Source organism: Canis aureus, chromosome 14 (assembly GCF_053574225.1).
Source record: "Canis aureus isolate CA01 chromosome 14, VMU_Caureus_v.1.0, whole genome shotgun sequence".
NCBI lineage: Eukaryota > Metazoa > Chordata > Mammalia > Carnivora > Canidae > Canis > Canis aureus.
Genome location: NC_135624.1, coordinates 25,715,427 through 25,738,978, shown reverse-complemented (window position 1 = coordinate 25,738,978; position 23,552 = coordinate 25,715,427). Strand labels below are relative to the sequence as shown.

General features: G+C 48.3%; 1 protein-coding gene across 14 annotated transcripts in view; it reads left to right on the top strand.

Moving 5' to 3' along the window:
• The window catches only part of MTSS1 (MTSS I-BAR domain containing 1), a 161,695-nt gene that overhangs the window by 128,850 nt on the left and 9,293 nt on the right, over nucleotides 1-23,552 (top strand). For 5 of the 14 annotated variants that reach the window (XM_077847157.1, XM_077847150.1, XM_077847153.1 and 2 more), the window contains exons 6-11: nucleotides 1,356-1,430; nucleotides 5,742-5,753; nucleotides 17,411-17,568; nucleotides 18,815-18,922; nucleotides 20,417-20,514; nucleotides 22,461-22,671. In XM_077847157.1, the coding sequence (XP_077703283.1) occupies nucleotides 1,356-1,430; nucleotides 5,742-5,753; nucleotides 17,411-17,568; nucleotides 18,815-18,922; nucleotides 20,417-20,514; nucleotides 22,461-22,671 (662 nt within the window). The remainder of the gene's footprint in view (nucleotides 1-1,355; nucleotides 1,431-5,741; nucleotides 5,754-17,410; nucleotides 17,569-18,814; nucleotides 18,923-20,416; nucleotides 20,515-22,460; nucleotides 22,672-23,552) is intronic. The other 9 variants (XM_077847148.1, XM_077847158.1, XM_077847151.1 and 6 more) reach the window with 3 other exon arrangements.

The following is a 23,552-nucleotide window of genomic DNA, read 5'->3' as shown; positions in this document are numbered from 1 at the left end:
TCCGCTGCATGGTGGCGTGCTCCGAGGAGAGCTGCGGATGTTGCTGGCTGCTGCCTGGTGCCTCTGCTGGTGTCCCCCTCAGGGCCCCCTCTGTTCCCACTTCTCCTGGAGGCCTTTCAGTGTTGGAGGATAGGGAGTCCAAAGTGATCACATTGCAGGACTCAGGAAAACCTCCCACGGTGGCCGACAGCCCCATCTCTCTATGGTATTGTGATCTGGTGAATTAATTGTGAATGGTAACAACAGGCTTCAGTGCCAAACATTCATTCGTAAGGCACATTTTGAAAGCCAAACTATTGATGACAGGAGCTAACCTTGGGTCTCCTGCCCAGAAAACTACCACCCTCTTCCGATGTGCTTCAGCAAAAGTGTGTCCGCACCTCATGGGCCAGGCAGACACACCTCCTGGGTTGGTTCTCCTGGAACCACAGGGTGGGGTGCCGGCAGCCTGGAAGGGGCAGGAGACGTTCCTCTGGGGGTCATATGCCCTGGAGTGAATGCTGGGGAGGAGAGGCATCTGGGGAGATATGAGGGGAGGAAGCCAGGATGAGGGGTGGCTAACAGCGGATCCCATCAGAGCATGTGACCATGTGACCGAGGGCTCTGAGTGGCGACACGGGGCTGGGGGGAAGGAAGCGTCCGGGAAAGCTGCAAGGGAACTGGCCTGAGTTGGAAATTATTTGAGTAGGAGAGAAGTATCAGAAGCAGCTGTCCTTTCAGAAACTGGATGTTTCCGGGTGACGGAGGTGCCAGTGACAGAAATGGGAAGTCCAGGAGCAGGTGTACGCTGGTGGGGGAAGAGGATGTAGTTGTTGGGGGGGATTGGGCCACCCCTCATGGGGTCCAGCGCCGGCCTTGGCTAGAGTGTGACAGTAAGACTAAGGAAGCTGGACCTTTCCACGCCGTCCCATCTCTCACGTTGGGCTCTCGGGTGCTCTTTGCCGAACTGTAACATCTGGCCAGTGTCTTGCCACGTGGGTTCTTTTTCGAGCAAAGCACTGCTAACTTGGGCCCTTGGGAAAGCAAATCCTATTTTTCAGTTTCCTGATACATGGGCTGAGAAATTGTGGATTTTTCACTTTTTAGCAAAATATCCCCAAATGACGTCTTTCTTCACAGCTGACATAAGCAGATATAGTCAGGAGAAGACCAAGGTGGGTTTTGTGGTCTCTCCTGTTCATAACCCCTTTGCTCTAAAATGTCAGCACAAGATTATGGTCATAGGGGATTCTGATGAAGCTATTTATCGCATGTCATAGTTTCTGCTCTCTGTGATGAGAGGAATGGTTGTTCCTGAAATGTTTTCCCGTTGAGCAAGGTGGTAACATTATTCAATATTCTGCTCTCTCTCTTAGAATATAAAAAGGCTCGCCAAGAGATAAAAAAGAAGTCCTCGGATACCCTGAAGCTGCAGAAGAAAGCGAAAAAAGGTAACACTACAAATTCTGCCCTTCATAGTGTTACTTTGGGGAAAGGAGCACGTGCTTGGTTTGTCTTTGGAGCCAAAAGCATCCGATTCAGACTTCCTTGCATGTGACGGCCCTGGAGAGCAGGATCACATAGACTCCGTCTGAATTCAAGTTCTCACGTGCAGAGTATCTATTAATTTGAGGTCCTTGCAAAGTTGTGCTTGACTTGTTCCCTCCCCCAACCTTTGTCTCCAAAATTTGACAGTTTCCATGCCTATTGTGCGTTGTAATGAAACCTATAAATTTCTTGGAAGCCTTGGGATAACGCATAAAAGCCTTCATGCAAATGTCCTCTAGTAATTACTATAGAAATTATGTCCTTTTCTCCTCCATCTTTCACAGCCTATAATCTCTGAAACCCTTTATTAAGCCTTGTGAGAATGTGAGAGGTGGCTGCGGTGGGAGTGTGTGCTGTATGGAGGGATTTTTCATGGTGTTGGTGAGGGTAGGGGCTCCCCGGGGAAAACCAGAGACTGGTGCAGTGTGGCCCTTCCCAGCTCCCAGGTTCCTGTCGTCCACAGACTGGCCCGCTGTCAGATCGGCGACCCAGCTCTGCTCTTCCAGCATGGACTGGGAGTGTGCAGGGAAAAATCTAGCTATATCCACGTTGCAAGCATTTGTGACCTTTTACTAAACCCTAAAATCTAGGGACTCAAACTCAGGGTGACATTCTTTCCAGAGTATTATTCTTGAATAATACTTTTAATAATTTAATATTTAATATTCAAATTTAATATTTAAAATTTAATATTTAATAATACTTATTCTTGAATAAGCCTTTTGAATTTGTTGTCTCAACAACTGACAAAGTGATTTGTTTTTTCCCATGAGGCCTCTCTGTGTTGAATGTTGGTTTGGGACAATTTTTAGGTAGAAAGCCCCAAAGCCAAATTTCCTCTTTTCCTAAACAGGCGGTTCTTACTGGAATTAGAGGGAAGTATAAGTATATTCAGAGAGGTAGAGTAGTTTGGTGGAAAGGGGCAAGGACTGGACAAAGTTTTTAAGCTTTGACATTTCTCAAAAATGTCCTTGCAGTTCTTGTAAAAACTGTAAAACTATATCACCGTAAAGGCGGGAGAACTTTCACCCATCACTGGATTTTCTGTTACCATCAGCCTCACTTGTTCATGTTGGATGTGTTTTCTTGGTCTTGATATTTTGAGTGTGTATTCTCTCTCACTGGAGCACCTGGGAGCTAACATTGGATGACTACCAGGGTTTATGGCCAGTGACATTTTAGTGACTCTACAGAGAAATGCTTATGTAAATCAGATGGCCATCGCTTCCATCGAATGGGGTCCCCTGGAAGAGCTGGCTGGTGAAAATTTGAAACTGATTTCCATGTCGTTGACAGCTTGGCAGCTTTGAGATGAAAGGGATTTGGAAGGAAGGTCCAGGGAAGATACTTAGACCTTGGGAAAGGTTTGGAAGTTTGGTAAAAAGGATGAGGGAAGAAAAAAAGAGCTGTTTTCTCTTAGCTGTTCCAGAGTTCTCTTTTCCAGAGATCTCAAGCTCTTGGCTACAGTGATAACTCTTTTATCTGAATTCTGCATGGAGGCTGAAACAGTCCTCATCTGTCACTCAAAGTCCCTGGCATTGTCCAATTAGCAGAATTTGGACCCACAGGGAGAGCCTGATGGGTTGATTGCAGTGCTACACAAAAGGAAGTTTCTGGCAATTAGACTTGCCCAAGCATTGGCCCAGGCTGCCTAGAGAGGATAATGAGTTCCCCATCAAGGCACCCGATAGAAAGAGTCAGGACGCCTAGCTTGCTGGACTGTGTAACATGAAGAGATGCTTCCAGTCCCAGGACTCCGTATAATTGGCGATTGGTTGTGAGGCTTTGTGGGGCACTGGGACCTGAAGGCGGAGAATGTGACCAGGGGTTTCTGCAGCATTCTCTCTCAGTTCTAGGCACATAGCTCGTGGTTTCAGGTGCCGTGTCCTTCCAGACAAGGTGGCCATGGTGGTATAGTTATGTCTACAGGCCAAGTCAGGTCAGTAGCTTGGAATGTTCCAGATGATTTCCTAGTTACTCCAAACTACAGCCAGAAAGCAGTTTCTTTTCCTTTACAAAAATATTTTTTCTAAAATATAGAAGTGCATTTTTTTTTGACCCAAGTGTACACATTTATGTATTTCTGGGGTGAATGGAACTTTCTAGAAGGTACCAGAGTCATCATCCTGACTGTTTATACTGGAGTGCTCTCCTAGAAGATGGATAGCCTGAGAATGGAGAAGGAATGCTACAAGTTAAAGGCCAGCAGAAATCTGGTTACTTGAGGCTTCCAGTTGTTTGGGGTCTGGTTACGTGACGTGTCCCTTTCTGCCAGAACTCTCGAGGCATCTGCGTCACCTCCCTCAAGTGGTGGCTTCCTGGACTCTTGCTTTCAAAGCATTGGTAGTCCCTTCTGAGATTTACACTATGTGTTAACAATGGACACATGTTAAAACTGGAATGTTTTACTGTATTAACCCTTGATACTTTTTTTTTGTCCTGATAGAACTGAATCTGATAACCAAATAATCACTTCCCCCTTTTTTTAAATCACTTCCCTTTTAACATGTTTTCAGATCACCAAGTAGGTTTCTGTCGTGCCTTTTTATTTTTTATTTTATTTTATTTTTTTAAAGATTATTTATTTGTTCATAAGAGACACAGAGAGAAAGGCAGAGACACAGGCAGAGGGAGAAGCAGGCTCCATGCAGGGAGCCCAACATGGGACATGGGACTCGATCCCTGGTCTCCAGGATCACGCCCCGGGCTGTAGGCGGCGCTAAACCACTGAGCCACCCGGGCTGCCGTGTCGTGCCTTTTTAAAAAACTGTGATCTTTGATCTAAAATCTCTTCTAACTCTCCTTTTCAAAATTTCAAATGCCGTTGTGCATTTAAGCATGGTGGTAGCACTGCCCGTGACATAGGTCGACACATATGGGATGTCATTTTTGTATGTGACTCATTGACTTTAATTTTCACTCTGTAGCTATCACCGTTTGTCACGTGCTTCATTTGGCTCTCTTTTTTTTTTCTATAATAGAGTGGTAATTTGTAATCTAAAGGTATTAAAATGTTACCATTGGGAAAAAAATGTTTTTTGGAGGGTTTGGTTAGCTTTTTATCTCCAAACCATCTTAAAACAACTTGGCATCTGCTCCGGCTATGGGTGAGTGTACCTGTTCTTGTGGAAGGCAGGTTTGCCGAACACCCACCAGGAGTAAACAGTGCGCAGATGTTGGGGGCTACAGAGATGATACCTGCCCTCTGAGAAGTTCCAGGCTGATGCCTAGGGTTAGGGACACAGGGCAGAGCCAGCCTTATTGACGGGCGATGGGGAGAAGACACAGGAGGCGGGAAGATAGTGATGTGGTTGGTGTGGAGCTGACCCAATCGCCCGAGCTCTAGAAGGCATCTGATGACGTCAGCTCATGGCCTGTGGGGTCCTGGAGCTGGCCATAACTTCACCGGGGACATGAGCGTGGATTGGATGTGGGAAACATGTTACATTATTTGCCTGCTTTTGCCACCTTACTGTACAAAGTCAGAAGCCTTACTTCTCATTTAATTAACTCTTATATTACTCTTTTAAATTTAAAAATTAATTATGGTAAAGCCTTCTGTTTCAATCTGTAACTACTAAAAGCTGATCAGGGACTTTCTTTGAGGATGCTAAAACTGGAACGTTTTACTGTATTAATCCTTGAGCCTGACATTTCAATAACTCAGTCTATCATTTTTGACCAGAGGCTGCAAAGCGAATACTATTGACCAAATAAACAGACTCTCAGAGTTCCGGACTAACACATTCTTTGCTGTTATACTAAAATTTTAACTTTTTTTTTTTTTTTTTTTTTTTTTTAATATTCATCCCTGCTTAAATTTTGTTTCCTGGGTTTCCCTAATTACCTTTCAAGTTGTAATGAAGTATACTTGAAAGAGTTTCTTGGTAAAGCATCTTAATTGGCTTCTTTGGGGAATATATTCTTCATCTTTCTTCTTGGAAACTGTGCCGTGATCTCTAGGGGGTGATGCTTTACTAACTAGGAAGGTTTCTGTTTAGATGAGAAAGGAAGTATTAGCAAGTCCGGGAAGGGAACGTGGACACGCAGCTCTTGGTGGAGGTGGGTCTCATTGCCCTGATAATAAAATGCAGTGGCAAGCTCCGGACGTTTTAAGGAAGGTAAGACTGCTGCTCGAATCTCAGTTTGACTTTATTATTTTCCTTTTTGTGTCAATTGTGTGTCCTGCACTCTCACCGTGCGCCCCCCGCCAGTGGACGCTCTCGGTAAGTCTACCATCCCGACTCTCTGGTGGCTGGTCACGATGTGGTCCTTGCTGTGGGCTTTCCATGGTTGTCCAGGCCTATGCTAGTTGCCCAGGTTTTCCTGCCAGCTCAGCTCGGAACAATCAGTTGTGCCTACTTAATTTAATTTTCCATAACTTTAAAAGAAAATCATGTGTGTATGTGTGTGTTTATTAATCATTTTCTTTCTTTGGTGTTTGGCCTTTTCACGGCTTAGCCCGACATCCTGAGGGCCTTTGCATCATCATAATTCAGTATTAGACTCATGGAAAGAAGAAATACACAGTGATTTGCACAGGAAACAGCGTATTTATACATACATATATATTTGGGTATATATGTATGTGTGTATTTATATCAAATAAAATGTCTAGAACTACACTAAATAATGCCTCAAAATAATTCCCAAATCAGATTTGCTTGTATGAAGCCAGCAAAATTTTTGACTTTGTCTCCTCAGGACCTCTAGTTCTTTTCACAATGAATAATCTGTGGGTTTTTTAAAAGAAAAAAAATCAGAAGTATTTCTTATTTCAGCGGAGTTTGTGAAATGTTTCATTTCAAAGATAATCTGATCTTCAGATTCAATAATCCCAATGATTCTTCGTGATTGAATGTTGAACTGCATTCTCTGGGTGATTTGCTTCTGGAGTCTCGTGGCTATCCCTCTGTCTCAGAAAGGTCTGTCTGTGAGGTGTCCGTGTGGTTCATCTTGCCTTGAGTGTGCCTCAGTGTTCCCTGAGAACATTTTACCCGAACAGCTCCGGAGAGGTTTTTGAATTGGAATCTGTCATCTCCAACAAACCCAAACGACCCGGGGTCTCCTGTGGCAGGTGAGGGGCCGAGATGGTCCAGTGTCGTTTGCACAGGACACAGCTCTGCCTCCGCTTCCCCTGCTGGTGACGTTGGACTAGTCGTTCTCCAGCTTTATAAGTGATGATCTTTTCCAGTCCTCAGTGTTGTGATTATGAAACAGTTTGAACAATATTTCTTAGTGTACTTTTGGAAGGAAGGTAAGACAGCCACTTTGGGTTTTTTATTTTTTTTATTTTTTATTTTTTTGCATATTATTATGGTAACACTTATATAATAGAGAAGTCACCAGTTTAAAGGGTATGTTTCCATGGCTTGTAGCACAATCACAATGTGGTGCACCACTGTCTAATTCCAGAACATTTGCGCCGCCCCTGAAAAGACACCCCCTGCCTTTTGAGCAGCCACTCCCTATTCCCCCTGCCCTCAGCCCCGGACACCCACTCATCTGCTTTGTGTCTCTCTGGATTTGCCTCTTCTGGACATTTCATATAAAAGGAACCGTATGATTGGTGTCCTTTCGACGACACAGAGTTTTCCTAGAACCTTTGCTACGAGTCTGGTGTGAGTCAGTCTGTGGAGTAAACTGGGCATCTCACTCATTTTGAATGATGGACTAAGTGGGGCTGGGGATGAGGAAAGAAACCACACAGCCCTTTGCCTCTGTAAGGTAGATCCTTCTCACCTCAGGAGAAATCTCCACAGCTTCCTCTGTGTCTGTCTCTTGAGGGATCCACGGGGCTAAGCCACAGTAACGTAATCATAGCAGTGAATTTGGGCATAAAGATAGAAGACAGTAGTATGGCTTGAAGCCCTCATTTTTTTTTTTTTTTTTACAACTTTTGAACCCAGACATCTATATTTTAGCATTTTCACAGTAGTTAAAAAAAACGAGACTAAAAAAAACCACGCAGACATATATGCGAAACTCTGCTTTGGTCTTAGTAAATACCATGAACCCCAGGTTCCCGCCTAAGCTTGGCTGGTGGCCTCCCCGTGGGAAGAGATTTACAACCCAGAATGTATTCTGCTGGGAATATACCGCCCCCCTCGAGGAATTGAGATTCTAGGGGGAGTAACCCCACTAGTTGTATCCGGAGTGCTCAGCGCTGTGATGAGCATGAGCAACTGGTACAGCAGTGGGCGAGGAAGAAGGCACTCAGCTGGGCTTGGCGGTGGGGAGGTGATAGTGAGGAAGGTGGAAACGGGTCAGCTGGCGAGAGATAGGGCGAGGGGTCTCCAGGGAAGGGGGACAGCGTATGCCAACACAGGGCCGTCACCACGTAGATGGGAGTGCCAGAACCGTGGTAGAAGCCAACCGTGTCGCGAGGGGGCAGCCTGAGGGCAGGTGTGTGTGCCACCCCGAGTGGGCTTATCGGGAGGCTGCCAGTCTCGCTGCAGGAGGACTGTACCCATATGAGAGCCGCAGGGACTCCCCCCCATGCTCAGCCTCTGCTTCCTGGCTATCCCGGCCTGCCTCCAGATGGCTGCGTGGCTGGGCCTCATTTCTGTGCAGACCCCAAACCGCACTGAACATCCCGCCCATCCTCTCCCCTGTTCTCGTGTGCCCGTGCAGTGGCGAGTCCCTTCCACCAGGAGCAGCGGTGGCTTATGTGCCCCATGGCCACATCAAGTGTATGCGCGCATCCCCATGCACGTTTCTCCCATACTTAAAAACCGGCAGAAACCACTCCCAGAATGCCGCCCAGACTTGCAGTCAGTCCTTCTCCTTGCCTCAGTGGTAAACACTGGATATGTCTGGGTCTCTTCCAGCCACCCTGGCCTTTGTCTCTGGAAAAGGATAGTTCTAGAGTCTCCTTCCCCAGGGGGAGTTCCCACCTAATAATCTAGTCTGAGCTGTTAGTGGGTCGCCTGGCTTTCTTGCCCGTTATGGAGCTCAAGACCTCTTGGCTCTCTTCCTGCTGCTGAGCAGGAGAGACAACCGGCCTCTCGGAAGCTGGCCTGGCTGGCACGAGGGGACCCACACGGCTGTCAACCAGCTGTGCCCTGGGTGTGCCTCTGAGAGTCGTCAGGAATCACCATCCCCTTAGGACCTCTTGGGCCCCTGGAGTCAGGATGGAGCTGGGAGTGGCCCACCCCAGTTGCTTCTGGCTGTCTGGGTCCCGAGACCTGGCCCTGGAACTCTCTAAAGACTGTGCGGTCACCACCTCACTAACGTGTCGGCCGCCCGCAGAATGACAGCCAAGCTCTCCGTCTTCTGTGGAGTAAACTGATCATCTCATTCATTTTGAACGATGGGTTAAGTAGGGTTGGGGATGGCTTGCGGTCATCTAGGTGGTGAGGGGCTGGCCTGCGGTCCAGCTGCTTCCCCGGTCTGTGCTCACACCAGCGCAAATGGTAAAAGTGTCCTTTGGGTCGGAACAGATGATTGTTCTCTGTGGAAACTAAAGCTGGAACAGTCAGGGGACAGGTGTTGGCTTCAGGCTTCAGAGGTGCTTTGGCCGTGTGTGCCTTTGCAATGTGTCTGGGGATTTGGATCCAACTGTAACTCAACAGGGAAGGTTCTTGAGTCATGGCTTTATTCCAGGCTTGGGGGAAATATCACAGGAGCACACGCATTTCATGATGCAGGAAATAATTCAATGGGTACAACGGAAAAACTAGTGTGAAATGGACAGGGAAGGACTCTGTCATAATGAGTCAGCACTAGGGAGCCACGGCCTGACATCTGTTCTGGCTCTCAGAACCACGGGATAGAGGAGTCAGCAGCGCCGGAGAGGAGCGGCCAGTGGGTGACACAGCCAGTCCTGGGAGGCTAAGGCCAGTGCTAGTGGCCGATGGGGGGAAGGCCCAGCCAAGGGACAGCCTGACTCCTTCTACCTTGATGGAAGCAGGAGTGGTGAATTTTCCTTTTTACACCTTGTGTGGCATTCAGGAAGCTGTCCCTGCCTGAAATCAGTAGAGATGTTGTAATTTAACCCAGAGAAACTCCTACAAAGGGCTGTTGCATCAGAGAAGAAATTCCTACAAAGGACTATTGCATCCCAGGCTGGGGAATTTGTTGGCCATATTTCACAGCCAGGAATTGTAAGTGAAAATAGGCCATGCAGACTGCTCCCCCAACCCTGCCCCGGAGACCCAGAGCTGCAAACCCCCTTCCTTTGCGGAGCCTCACCCCTACACAGCTCACCAGGCCTGTGACCCCGGTTGCAGATAGCTGACCCCAGGAGCTGAAATTGTGAAATGTCCCTTAAGACTGTTGTCATGGGGCAGAGCACCTGGCTTCCATGTGGCTGCATTGAGGAGCCAAGGGAGAGGCACTTTCATGGCGGGGAGGGGGTACACAGGAGCCCAGTTACAATGACAGGAAGTTAAAGAACAGCATGCTTGAAATTCTGATTTCTTGCACAGTGTGCTTTTCACCTGCTCAGTGGCTGGTGCGGTGGATGGGGTGGGGAGGGGGGGCAGGTCTGCCTCTCTAGAGCTGCAAGCCAAACTACGGGCTAATTGGTTCCCATCTGGTGCAGTCTTCTCATTCATAAACATCCTTGGGGAAGACTGGATAAGCCCCATGAAGCAAGCCTGTTGAGACAGGTAGGAGTGCCTCCTCTGTTAGCCCCTCTGCCCTCAGGCTGTCCCCAGGATGGCAAAGGCATTTATGTTCTAACATCAGTTGGCTGATGCCTACAGGTGAGCCCAGTTCTGACTCGAACTACCCAGAGTTAGCATAGATCCCAGAGGCTGTCCCCACTTCACTCACTAGACACAAGGGGGTTCCCCAGGCTACCCACACTTTGGCCTGGCCAACCTCAAAGTCTGGGTTTCCTCTGGACTCACCTCAGGTGTGATAATTCATTAAAATGACTCACAGAACTCAGGGAAGCACTGTACTTAGGATTGCCGGTTTGTTATAAAGGATCAGATGAACACCCCAGTGAAGGGATACACGGGGTGGTGGGGTCAGGGTGGGTGCAGAGCTGCTGTGCCTTTCCCAGGGGCACCACCCTTCCAGCACATCGGAATATTTCCCAGCCAGAAATTCCGGCTCCTACCCCGGCTTTGTTTTTGTTATGTAGGCTTGATTGATTAGGTATTGGCCATTGGTGATTGAAACTGCGCTCCCTGACTTGACGGGATGAGCACTGGGTGTTATTCTGTATGTTGGTAAATTGAACACCAATAAAAAATAAATTTATTATTATTAAAAAAAAAAAAAAGAAACTGCGCTCCCTGGAAGTCAGAGGTTGGAGTTGAAAGTGTAAGCCTCTAATCCTGTGGTTGGTCTTCCTGGCTAACATCTCCCATCCTCCTGAATCTATCTATCCCGAGACCCACCCTCACGGTTCCCTCATTAGCATGACAAAGATACTTCTGTTATTCTGGAAATTCCAAGGGTTTTTTGAAGTACTGAGCCGGGAACTGGGGCAAAGACCAAATGTATTTAGATTTTCCGTTTTAACACAACACTCTGATTTCTTGCGGATAAATGACATAGCAACATGAGTATGGTTCATTAGGAAGAAACTACTGGGACATAGGGAGGGGGCAGGAGCTGGATTCTTCTTGGGGGAGCTGTTTCCCACCAAGGAGGCACCACTCAAGCCAACTCCTAAAACTTGAGTCGAGTTTTTGTAGAGGAAGGGGCAGGTGGGATAAGAGAGGAGTGTACACTCCGGGAGGAGGCACATAGGCAGTCAGCGCAGCTGGAAGCTGGAGGTGGGTTTCCCTGATGTTTGATTCATTTAATTTGATTGTCACCTGCCAGTGTCCTGTTGGATTAGTTTTCACGTTCTCCCCATGCTGGGGTCACGTTCTCCCCATGCCGGGGAAAGATGTTGAAGAGCGTGCCATGGATCAAGACCTTACCTGGATGGGATCAATCTCACATCTTCCCTTAGGTACAGAACTAGGCACAAATGAGCAGGGACTGGTTCACAGCCTTTTTATCACATTAAAGACTTGCCTTTCAGGACCATGAGGCCCCTGTAGGCTCCTTGGCTTCTAGAAAATTATTCTGTGACCATGTGCATTTGGATTAGATAGAGCATCCAACTGGATACCCATTACCACCTAGTGGCTGTGTTATCCAGGCAGGAGAGAACAGTGGCCAGGGAGCAAGGCAGGTGGGTTCAAGAGCTTTTTTTTTTTTTTTTTTTTTTTTAAGATTTTGTTTATTCATGAGAGAGAGATAGACAGACACAGGTGGAGGGAGAAGGAGGCTCCATGCAGGGAGCCTGATGCCGGACTTGATCCTGGGACTCCAGGATCACTCCCTGGGCCAAAGGCAGGCGCTAAACCACTGAGCCACCAGGGATCCCCAGTTCAAAAGCTTTTTAGGGGAAATGTGAGAAAGAAGAGTTGAAGGGGATGCAAAGTTCCAGCAAGCGGGGGTTGGATGGGAGAGTGTGTCATTGGCCTTGGAGGAGGAATCCTCTCAATGACACTTGAGACCCCATGGGTGCTGAGCCACAGGTTGGCAGGGGACTTTCCTGGTTGTGATCCCGAGCTGCCTTTGCCTTGGGGACCAGCGAATCCTGATGACAGGACTCCTTCCTTTCCTGAAAGGATTATGGGATCTTAGCATTTCTGCACATCAAAGAGGACATTGAACTGAAAAGCTCATTTATTTGAAAACAACCCGTGCGCCCTGTGTACAGTCCCCTGCCGAGGTCCCCGGTGTGGGGAAGAACTTCAGAGGGGCTGAGAGCACCAGACAGCGGGCATTGTGCGGAAGGCCTCCTGGCAGTGAACTCCTGTGGTCTTGAAACCAACGTGCGGGCTGGGTACTGTTATCTACATCTCACACACGGATGTGCAGGGAGGCATAGCACTGTAAAAGAGTGACAGAGATGGAGTTTCAAAAATTTTAAGTCAAAAAACCCTCAAACTTGTCTGATCGAATCTATCAATCTTCTGCTCTCTGGTGGTTTTCACTTTGGGGAATCACCGAGAGGCCCCTCCAGGCTGGCAAGCCTAGATTTATGCAGGGATAACCAGGAAGCTGCCTTTTGATGGGAAAAGGGGTTGCCACTCCACTTTGCATCCCCAGCCCCACCTTGCACATTCATTTCTGTATTTGTGGCCCAAATTTCAGCCACGTGATTTGTGAGCTATACAAATGTGAACAAGTGGGTGCCTCTGAATGTGTGTGTGTGTGCCCGTGTGTGTGCGTGTGTGTTAGGGGCAGATGGAAGTCACTGGGTGGGATCCCTGATGGTCTCCCTGTACTTCGGTCTCAGGAAAAAGAGAGGACTTCGGGTGATTTCCCGACAGTGTGGTCTTGACCCAGTGTGTCCTGGATTGGTTCTTCCCAGTCAGAAAGCCCGTTGCTTGAGAACGCGTCCGGTGGTTCAGCCACAGGGGTGGGCTGTGGTGTGTGTAGGGACGGCTGGGGGCTGGGGGGTTCCGGATGATGCTAATCACAGTCAACTGGCTTTTTACTTGGGGCTGTCAAGGACAGAGAACGTGTGGCTCCTGGCAGCTGGTTCATGGGGTTCACATCTGCTGTGAGCATTGGAGTAGAGAGCGAGCTGGGCCTCTGAACAAGGAAGACCTCCGGGTGGAGTCTGGCTGTGCCCATTCCTTGCTCAGTGGCTCAGTGCAAGCCTCTTTGCCCCCCTCGGTCTCAGTTTTCCCCTCGTTGATTGGGGTGGGGGGAATTACCTCCTGCCTTGAACATTCATATAAAAATGAAGGAAAATAAAATGTAAGTGTTTGGAAGATGCAGGCTCTTTATATCGTTCCAGACGGCTTTGTAAACTCTCCCAACTTAGTTAAAATTAAAAAAAAAAAATCCTTCCTCCTTGAGTGATGCTGCCCTGACTCCTGACTGTGTGCCCATTATTGGTCCTTTGTCTCAGCAGCATTTTCTGTAAAGACGATAATCCTCTGACTTCTGGGGGGAGTAAAGGACTCCATTAGAATTTGTTAGAATTCTCCAGCATGAATACAACCAAGACCTGGAAACTGACAGTGGAGGAAAAAAAATTCTCAAGACTAAGGTGCCTTCAAGTTTAGAGAAAAAAGGTCATAAGCAACTCTGCTCAGGAATTTTGTCCGGAGAGCCCCCAGTGGCTGCCTGGCGGTCCAGGATTTGTGAGCTTTACAGTGTCAGGCCACCCAGGGGCAGCGTGGTCGAGGGCTGTGAGCAGACTAGACTAGTCTCGGGCTGCGTTATTCTCTCAGTGCTTGTCTTGCCTGCAGGTGTGCTGGGTGAGAAGGGGCGGTGCTGAGCAGAACCCTTCATGGGGTATGGATCGGTAGGGGAGACTGGCATCAATCAAAGAACACAAAAAATAAAGATGAAATTGGTCCTGGGAAGAGCATCTTGTAGTATCCTCCTGGGAGACTGATGCAATCCAGTAAGAACTGCCCCGTCTGATGAGAGAGTTCGAGAAGGACTTGGCTGAAGGATGGAGGGTTGCCAGGTGAACAGGCACCTGGGTGGGTGCAAGGAGGAGAGCACATATGAGGATGGAATAGAGCCGGCCCCTGGAGAAGGACCTGCGAGGTGGAAGGAAGGGAGAGTGTAGCCTGAGAAGGCTCTACGGGGTGGGCTGACCAGGCAGGGGGTGCCGAGGACATCAGACTTCTCTTGAAAGCCCTGGGAGCTATTGGAAAGAAGTGGTACTTTGCATTTCGCAAGTATAATCTGGCGCTGCCCTGGGCAAGCATATTAGGTGACAAGTTAGGGGACGTGGCAGCTGTCCAGGCTAGAGATGGAGGTGACCCAGTGAGGGCAGCCTCAGCAGAGGTGCAGCGAGAGGATGGAGGCCCGTCCAGTCCAGCAGGAGTGGCCAGCTCTGCCCCCCTGACATCGCCGGCTTTTGTAGATGGACTCAGCACCCGTACAGCTCTGGGTTATGTCTTCAAACCAGTGCATCCAACTAGGACATGGAAGAATCTCTGCCACAGTTTTGTTGTTGTTGTTGTTTTTATATATATATATAAATATAATTATATGTTGTGTTGGTGAATTTAAGAAATAAACATTGTGTTTTTAGGTTATGATATATCCTGAATGGAAATGTATTCACTGTGCCTGTAATTATAGCAGTCTTTACAGATTATACTTATTTTAGAAAACTACAGTTTGAACGTCCTTTAATTATAATATAATACATATTTAAGATAACTTTGCTGTAATTACAGAATAATTTATATTTACCAGATTAGATGACACTTGGTTCCAGTCGCTTTGCATTCCTATGGAGGGATATTTTTAAAAGTCAGTGTTAATTAATTACAGGTAGAAATGTGCCTTATACCTTGTGAAAGGAAGGGAAGAGCCACATTTTCCTAATTTCTTATAATTATAGGCTGATTTGAAAAGAAATTACTACCATAATGGAGGCACATCCAAGTGGGTTTGGTCAAGCACTGTGGGTTTTAATCTCTCTTCCCGACTCCTCTCCACCCTCCTCCACTGAAATTGAGAACATTCTAGTACCATGTTTTGTTAGAACATCTTAGAAGAGAGGGAGAGACGTAAAGAGGCCTTAGACCAGCCCCAAAGCCCTCAGCCTCCCCCCCGCAGGGCCGGAGATGGGCCAGGGCATTTTACAGGTTGCACAAGAGTAGAGTGTAGACAGCATCTCCGAGCTTGAGCACCAGAGGCTTGTGTCGGCTACACCTTAGTTGTGTGTGGGTTCAGCTGTGCAAACCAGCAATTTAAGAGGGGAAGAGAAAGCCCACCGTTCTCATAGGGCCGAGGACACCCCAGCCTTCCCCCCTAGAGCTTGTGCCCAGGGGCATTGGGTGTCTTCAGTGGGGAGCACCTGTCCCCTCCCTGGCCGGTCCCCAGTGAGAATGGGTCTTGGGTCTCCTGTCTGCTGCAGATGCAGGAGACCTGTGGTCCAGGCCAGGGTCATATGTGGGGTTGATGCCCCTCATCCTTGGAGAGCCACCTGCAGCAGTGATGGGGAAACCTGACAAAGTGCTAGAATTATCCTGAGGGGTAGGCAGTATCTAATTGGAGGAGTGGGTGGGTGGTCAGCTTGGATGTCTACACACCCTCCCGTGCGTGGGGCTCTCGGATAGAAGCCCTGCAGAATTCATACCTGCCTGCTGTAGCCTTCGTGCATTTGTGTTCACCTGACCCACCATAGTTGTAAGCACAGTGGTTACTGTACCAGCCATCCAGGACTTTTTCAGGGGTGACCTTTGATTACGTAGGATTTCCCCTTTGTGCGTTAACCTTCAACTTAACCCCTGCCCAGGAAGTGGCTTTTCCTTAATAAAATCCAAGGACCTTTTCTGTTGGGATGTTCCGGAAGCCTGACCACCTCTTGTTCCAAATTAGGCTTTCTTATCTGCTTCTGAGAGAAAACATGGAACATGCTCCCCCTCTCAAGGCAACTTCCCTTGACCCTTTCCTTCTTCCGAGCAAATACCATGCTGTATTTAATGTTCTCTACATCATTTTAAAGTGGAGCAACTGGTGAGTTCTCAGGCCCCTCGTTAGGAGGAAGGTAGGGTACCTTCCTGCGACTGGGGCCGTGGGGCAGAGGAAGATTGTGTCCAGCATCCGAGGGGTCGGGCTGTGCGGGCTCCATCCCGACTCTCCACCTTTCCTGTATGCTGGACAAGCCCCTCACTGTCTCTGTGCCTCTGCCTCTACCGAAACAGAAGTAGGTTGGATAACCCCGAAGGCCCCCTCCATCTCTAACATTCTGTGTTTGAAATGACCAGACATTTATTGAGCACCTGCTGGGTGGGCTGGGAGGGTTCCAAACCCCTGGCCTGAAGGAGTTTAGAATTTTGTCTCTGTTCAGGTGATGGGTGAGGACCCTGCATGGGGACACTAGTATGGAGCTAGGCTCTCGGGTGGTTACCCCCTTGTCCCCACCTACAAATCAGATTTGCAGTAGCTTCTCCTTCTGCCTGTTGCTTATCTTCTAGCGTTGCAGACTTTTTCTCTAAATAATCAGATTGTAAATATTCCTGGTCTAGGGGCCATATAGTGTGTGTTATAACGATTCCACTCTGTAGTTGTAGCAAGAGCAGGTGTAGACAGTATGTACGAACGAGTGGGTGAGGCTGTTTGAATAAAACTTTATTTATGAGTTCTAAAGTTCCAGTTTAAAAGGCTAACACTCAAACAGGGAAAAAAAAAAAAGAATGGTTTCCACTCGGTCTTAAACTCTAGAAATGGTTGCCTCGTCCTCGTCATCACTGGGTCTGTGGACCTGGCCAGATGATTACCATACATGGGACGGGCTCAGTGCTGACACTACTGTTGGTTTTTTCCGCCAGCGGAGACCTGACTGTAGGTCTTTTTGTTCGTGGGCTTGTTTGATAAGAAAAACATTCAGGACTCTCCACGAGGGAGTTAAACTGTCTGCCAGGGATTCCCAGAGGCCCCCAAGAGACAGGAGAACTGATGCTTGCCATCTTTGTCTTCAGGGACAGAAACTTCTGTCCAAACAGAGGCTCTTTGATCGAGGCTGACCCAACAACGCCAGCTTGTGCCCATTTTTGGAAACATCCATAGGCCCCCACCTTGTTCATCCCTTAGCCTCTTTGGAATGTTCTAAAAAGAAGACTGTCTTGCTGCCACATCCAGGGGTATTGTTGGCAGAAGCCTCTGTGGGGTTGCACAAGGCAAGAAGGCAAGTCAGGAGGAGTCGCCCAGGAAATCTTCCTTGTCATGAGGGTAAATGTGCCCTTTGGGCATCAGAAACCGGAAATGGTTGCTCCTAGAGAAACAGCTACTGTAAATCCTTTCTGAGTATAACTAAATAATTGTTTTACGTCCGGGGGAAAAAATGTGGTTTCCACTCCAGCAAGGACTTGCGGGAGGAAGGGCATTTGTTCCAGGGCTGGAGTTTCAGCAAGCCACACCTGGCCCTTTGTTTTGCTTACAGGGAGAGGTGACATCCAGCCTCAGTTGGACAGCGCTCTCCAAGATGTCAACGACAAATATCTCTTGTTGGAAGAAACAGAAAAGCAGGCAGTCCGGAAGGCTTTGATCGAGGAACGTGGCCGATTCTGCACCTTCATCTCTATGCTGCGGCCAGTGATTGTAAGTTAGTGGAAAGCTCTGGAAGACTTAAACTGCCAGTCTGGAGGAGACTTTCCTCTATTTATCCATCCGTCACTGAGTCATTGGGAGGTTGCCGTGTGGAGGAATCATGCTGGTGGAATTGCTTCTGTAGACCAGTTACAGATTCTCTACAGGTTGTCGTTGGCCATGTGACACACTCTTCGTTCAGTTCTTATTAGCATTAGCTCTAGTTATTCACTTGCTTCTTCTCCCCGCGTCAAGAAGGCTTTGCCAAGTGGGTCTGAAGGTGTGATCCCCAGGCCAGCATTGTCATCTGGGAACTGGTTAGAAATGCAGCTTCTTGAGTCCAGCCCAGATTCTACTGAATCCAAAACTCTGGGGATGGGGACCCAGTCATCTGTGTTTTAAATCAGGCCTTCAGGTGATTTTGAGACCCAGTGGCCAAGTTCACCACCAGTGAGTGGCCATAAGATTAACATGGACAGAGCCTTAATGAATCAGTTTAGACTTATTTTAAGTAAACCATTTGCATACCATAATTGAGAACTTCTGCTATAGGCATTTTTGAAGCTGGTAAGAAGACACCAGCTCCTTTCCCTCAGCCCTAGCAAAATGCCCAAATGTGAGTCATTTCTCTGAGCGTAGAATTTTTCCATGGCTCATTCTTGCCTTGGCCTGCAGTCCCAGCTTGGCCCTTCGGCAAAGTGAATGACTACCTTCCATGGTCTCCTGCTCCCATCTCACTTGCTATTTATTAAATTAGTGGAAAACACAAGAAAGAAGGGGGGATGGGTAGTTAACACTACTGCACACAAAGGTACTGACTGTCACAAAGATCCATTACCAGATCTGGACCCAAAATCACTCCCAAGTCATATCGACAGTTGAAGCTGAGTGAGTTGAGAGGAGGGCTTCAGCCTGTGGAGGGGGCTGTGCTCCAGGATCCTATGACACTATGTAGGGCAGACCATCTGTGCAGATGTGCTAGCCGCCCCCAGACACGGCAAGGAAGGCCAGGTGTTCTCTTTGACTTTCTCACCACTGTCCCGGGGGCACAGGTTGTTCTATAATTACAGCAGATTCCCTTTTCCCTTTCTGTTTCCCAAACGAAGCCAATGTGCCTTTAGCACAGATGTACTGGTCTCGGTGTGCCTTTTCTGGAAAGTTGAGAGGGTTAGACAGTAACCCTAATAAAAACAGTTGGACCAAGACAATGAAGTGAATCACTCATGATTACAACGTGTCATGAATTACTTCCTTTCAGGAAGAAGAAATCTCAATGCTAGGGGAGATAACTCATCTTCAGACCATATCAGAAGATCTGAAGAGCCTGACCATGGACCCTCACAAACTGCCCTCCTCAAGTGAACAGGTAGGAGTCATGGGTTGAGCATTCAGGAGAGCAAACCAAAGGCACAAAGGTTCAAGGTCTTGAGGGTTCCTTGAGGCCTTAACCTATTTAAAATTTTACTAGTGTTTCACATTGTGATATATAGTAACTGTCCTTGCCAGCCGTTATAGAGCACCTGCTGCGTGCCAGGTACTGTTCTAAGCTCTTTACATAGACTTCCCCAGCTAATCTTCACAATGATTCCCACTTTACAGAGTGGGACAGGGAGGCACTGAAAGATAAAAGTCCCTTAACCAGGTTCACCTAGCTAATTACTGGTAGAACTGGGATTTGAACCAAGTAGTCAAGAGCCCAGGTCCTAACCACTGTGTTTATCTGCTCTCTAGAAGTAAACTCCTACGGGAACATGGCAGTGTGTGTCTTGGTCATCCTCGTGAACCAGTCTCACTGAATTTCTCCTACTCTCAATTAATTAATGCATGAGGATCTCCCTTATGAAAACGATGACATTTTCTGTGCTTATTCATTTGGTTCCAATGACAGTAACACTCTATCAAGTGGGAGCAGCTGATGAATCACATGCTGGCTTTTGTCCTTGGTGTAAAATTCCTGTTGAGAACCAACTCTGAAGACAAATACAAGAGTTTGTATTTTCCATTCAACGAAATTGCTTTTGTTAAACCACAGCAGGCATAAATAATAGGCATTCATTGAGCATCTCCTATAGGAAGGAAAGGTAGACCTCACATTCAGGTTGTTACTTGTCAAGTAGGGGAGCTGGACGTAGAAGTAACTGAAGGAACCGGCTTGCTCTTGATTGTGTCAGGTTTGAAAATACCAAGTCCCGGTCAGATAGGGCGAAAGTGACCGCTGAATATCAGGTGGCTAAAATGCAAGATCAGCAAACGCTGAAACCATTATTGAATTGGTGGTTACAGGCTCTTGTGCTCTAAGACCAAAATCCTGTAGATTGTAGCCTTGAGTATAAACAGACTCTTGTAAATTCTTTTTGTTTTTTTAAAGATTTTATTCATCCATTCATGAAAGATACACACACACAGAGAGAAAGAGAGAGAGAGGCAGAGACACAGCAGAGGGAGAAGCAGGCTCCATGCAGGGAGCCTCATGTGGGACTTGATCCCGGGTCTCCAGGATCACACCCCGGGCCGAAGGCAGGTGCTAAACCGCTGAGCCACCTGGGTTGCCCGACTCTTGTAAATTCTTAATCTGAGACTGTAAGATCTCGCTTTCTCCCTCTAGACTGACATTTCATGGTTCCCTCCCCCCTCTAATTTTTTGTATTTTTGCTTGTGTCAGAAAAATGACTATGACATTGATGGATTGGTAGTGTGGTTCTTAAATTTAAAAAAAGACATTAACACCAATTTTTTTTTTTTTTTTTTTTTTTTACATTAAACCCCTTGGTGGCAGATTTTTGATGTCATAGGTAAAGATTTGGTGGATAAGGTTTCCCTTCTCAGCTCCTTGCTTACCCACTTGACTCTGTCCCTTTAGGTGATTTTGGACTTGAAAGGTTCTGATTACAGCTGGTCGTACCAGACGCCACCCTCCTCCCCCAGCACCACCATGTCCCGAAAGTCTAGTGTCTGCAGGTAAGTAAAGCTGGACTCGGCTCCCGCTGACACACAGTGAGAAGCATCTGGAATAGTTTTGCCATCTGCAAAATTGTTTTTGAGCAGTTTTCTGTTTGGCCCTCCTTGGCTTGCTGATTGCAAAGTTTACTCTCCTCTTCTTGAAGGATGGAACCTTCGTCATGCATCAGTGATCCTCCTCGGTGTACTTGACCTACTGATCTTTTTCTTTGACTTTTCAAAGCCAAATGACTTTCCACTTCTTGTGAGTTAGCACTGAGCGTAAAGAGTAGGATGGATCTGCAAAATCCCTGTATGGTTGTGTCTTCCTACACATAGGCAGTGGGAGAAGCAGGCTCCCTGTGGGGGGCCCAATGCGGGACTCGATCCCAGGATCCCGGGATCATACCCTGAGCCGAAGCCAGATGCTCAACCACTGAGCCACCAAGGCGTCCCTGAGTCCTCTTCTTGTGGGCTGTGTGTATGTGTGTCTTTGACAAATCTGCTGGGTTTTGATTTTGGTGACCAAGAAAACTCTCACTAGCGTAAATCAAAGCTGCGCGAGTATCTTTTTTTTCTTATAGTGTCAGCTTCGACTGGACATCATGTACTGACGGCACAGCTAGGAATTTGGGGGAGTAGAGTTGCCGTGAGCTTCCGTCCCTAGATGCCCTCTTCTGATTGGCAGGGGGTAGAGGCAGGAGGGAAGCAAAAATTATGATAATTATCCTCAACAGCAGTGATTTCCTCTGGCACACTCCCCTGTATGTGTCAGAACATCCGCACCAAGTAATTCTAGCGTAGGACGGCCACACAACTCTTGACTTACTACATCAGCTGTCAGCGTTTGCAAAATTTGACAATACTCTTGCCAGGAGCAGAAACCACAGACCTTTCCAACTTCAGGCTGGGTGGCTTCTTCTATCCCTTCTGATACTTCTACAGCCGCACTTTATATGTCAGTTCTCCTTGTTGGGACCACAGAACTTTGTTCAGTTTTCTGGTTTTCGTAATCTGAGTTATTAGTGGAGAGCGTATTTGTTGGAACTGGAGATGGAAGCAGACAGACCACCCATCCTCTGACACATACAGGGGAGTGTGCCAGAGGAAATCACTGCTGCTGGGAGATCGTTTCTTGATATCCTGGTGACTGTTCATCTCGGAAGCAACGAGCTTAGCATCAATTGCCTGGAATTGTTGAAAGCTGCCTGCCTCTCTCCAGGTGTCCTGTTAACACCAGGCCCACAGTTATTGTCACAGGGCAATGCCTGTGACTAGGGCAGAGCCGTTCATGGAAGCATCAGCTTTGTTCCTGGGAGGTAAAACAGGTGGCCTGAACACGCTGAGCTGATTGGCTGATGTTCTTTCCGATGGTCTTGAACCAGGTTCACGTAGGATGGAATCGCCTTGCAGAGTCCCTCGGCACCTGCGCCCCCGAAGTGATGGTTGTCTGGGTTGACCTTGGTTTCCTGGACCCGGACGGTCCCTCTAAGGGTGACACATGAATATTCTAACTGGGTGGCGCTGAAACCTAATGGTTTTTGCTCCAGGGTCATGGGATTGTGCAGGCAGCTAAGCAGATGGGATTAGGCCCACCTCTTTTCATGCCACAGACATTAGGCCTCTAGCTTTGGGGGTAGATGTCACGGCAAAATTGGATTCCACTGGACTGTTTAGAATCACGGGCCTCCATGCTAAGGATGCCCCAGTGCACCGTCCGAGAGGTGAGTCCCGGCGGACTCCAGGTTTATAATAACCCTAGTTTTCTCTCCCTTACTTGCGTGAAAAACCTTTTGTTTGTAGCTTAGTGACTCGGTGTTTTGAAAGCATGTCTTGCCATTTGCCCTGCTTCCCTGGGGCAGGTGGCTAATGACACCATGTTCTCCCTTCTTCCTGTCCCCGTTTTGTGTTTCCCTCCTCCTCCTGCTCCCCCTCCACGCCTGCCTCCCCTCTGCTTGTCCCCACAGCAGCCTGAACAGTGTCAATAGCAGTGACTCGCGCTCCAGCGGCTCCCACTCCCACTCCCCCAGCTCCCACTACCGCTACCGCAGCTCCAACCTGGCCCAGCAGGCACCCGTCCGCCTGTCCAGCGTGTCCTCCCACGACTCAGGATTCATTTCCCAGGACGCTTTCCAGTCCAAGTCACCGTCCCCCATGCCACCAGAGGCCCCCAACCAGGTAAGGGTGTCCTCGGCTCCAGAAGCAGCTGTGACTGACATCTAGCGCCCGGACCACCATCAGTGGCTGGAACCAAAGAAGGATGTTGGCCCGGACACACTTCTGTCCTCTTCACAGGAGAAACCCGTGATTTAATTTCTCCTCTTTAGATGTGTTGTTTCCCCAAAGGGTGAGAACTGTAAGTTGGGTTTGAAGCCTGTCTCCACGATGGTGGTGGTCAGGTCACCACATTGGTTTGGGGAGTTCTGTCACGTAAGTAGATGGACTCAAAGAACTTTGGCCATCCTCTGGCATCCCCCTAAATGTCGGGCTTAGCGTGACAGCTGATGCTTAATTAATGACACTGATGCAAATGGTGGCACCTCCTCTACTGCCGTCCCTGCTGCTCTCTGAATGGTGGCGAGTCTGTCGTTGAACGGTGCCTGGAAGCCTTCCTCGGCTCTCCCAGTTCCCGGAGTGAGAACGAGAATGGATCCTTAGAGCCCTTGCAGGTCGATTCTGTTGGCATTCGCTCCTGGGAGAAGGGAAGGTGTTGAATCTTCAACATGGTCAGGCTAGGCGGTGCTAGGCCCAGCCCAGCGGTTCCAGCTGGAGCAGGAGGTTCCAGCTGGATGTGGCATTGGAACGCCCTCCACCGGCTGCCCTCTCTGCCCTGTCTCCCCTAGTGCCAGGGGTCTGGCTTCCCACGTAGTAAGGAGCACAAAACACAAACACGCCAGCATCTGGGGTGCCCCGCGGTGCCATCTGCAGGGGAGCGTGGCGGCCAGGGCCCGCGTCCACCCTAAGGCTGGCCACAGCCGTTGGTCCAAGATCCAGTGGACTCAGAAGGTCACGTGCTTGTCTTGTTCCTCCAGGTACCCAGTTTGCTAACCAGTCCCCCA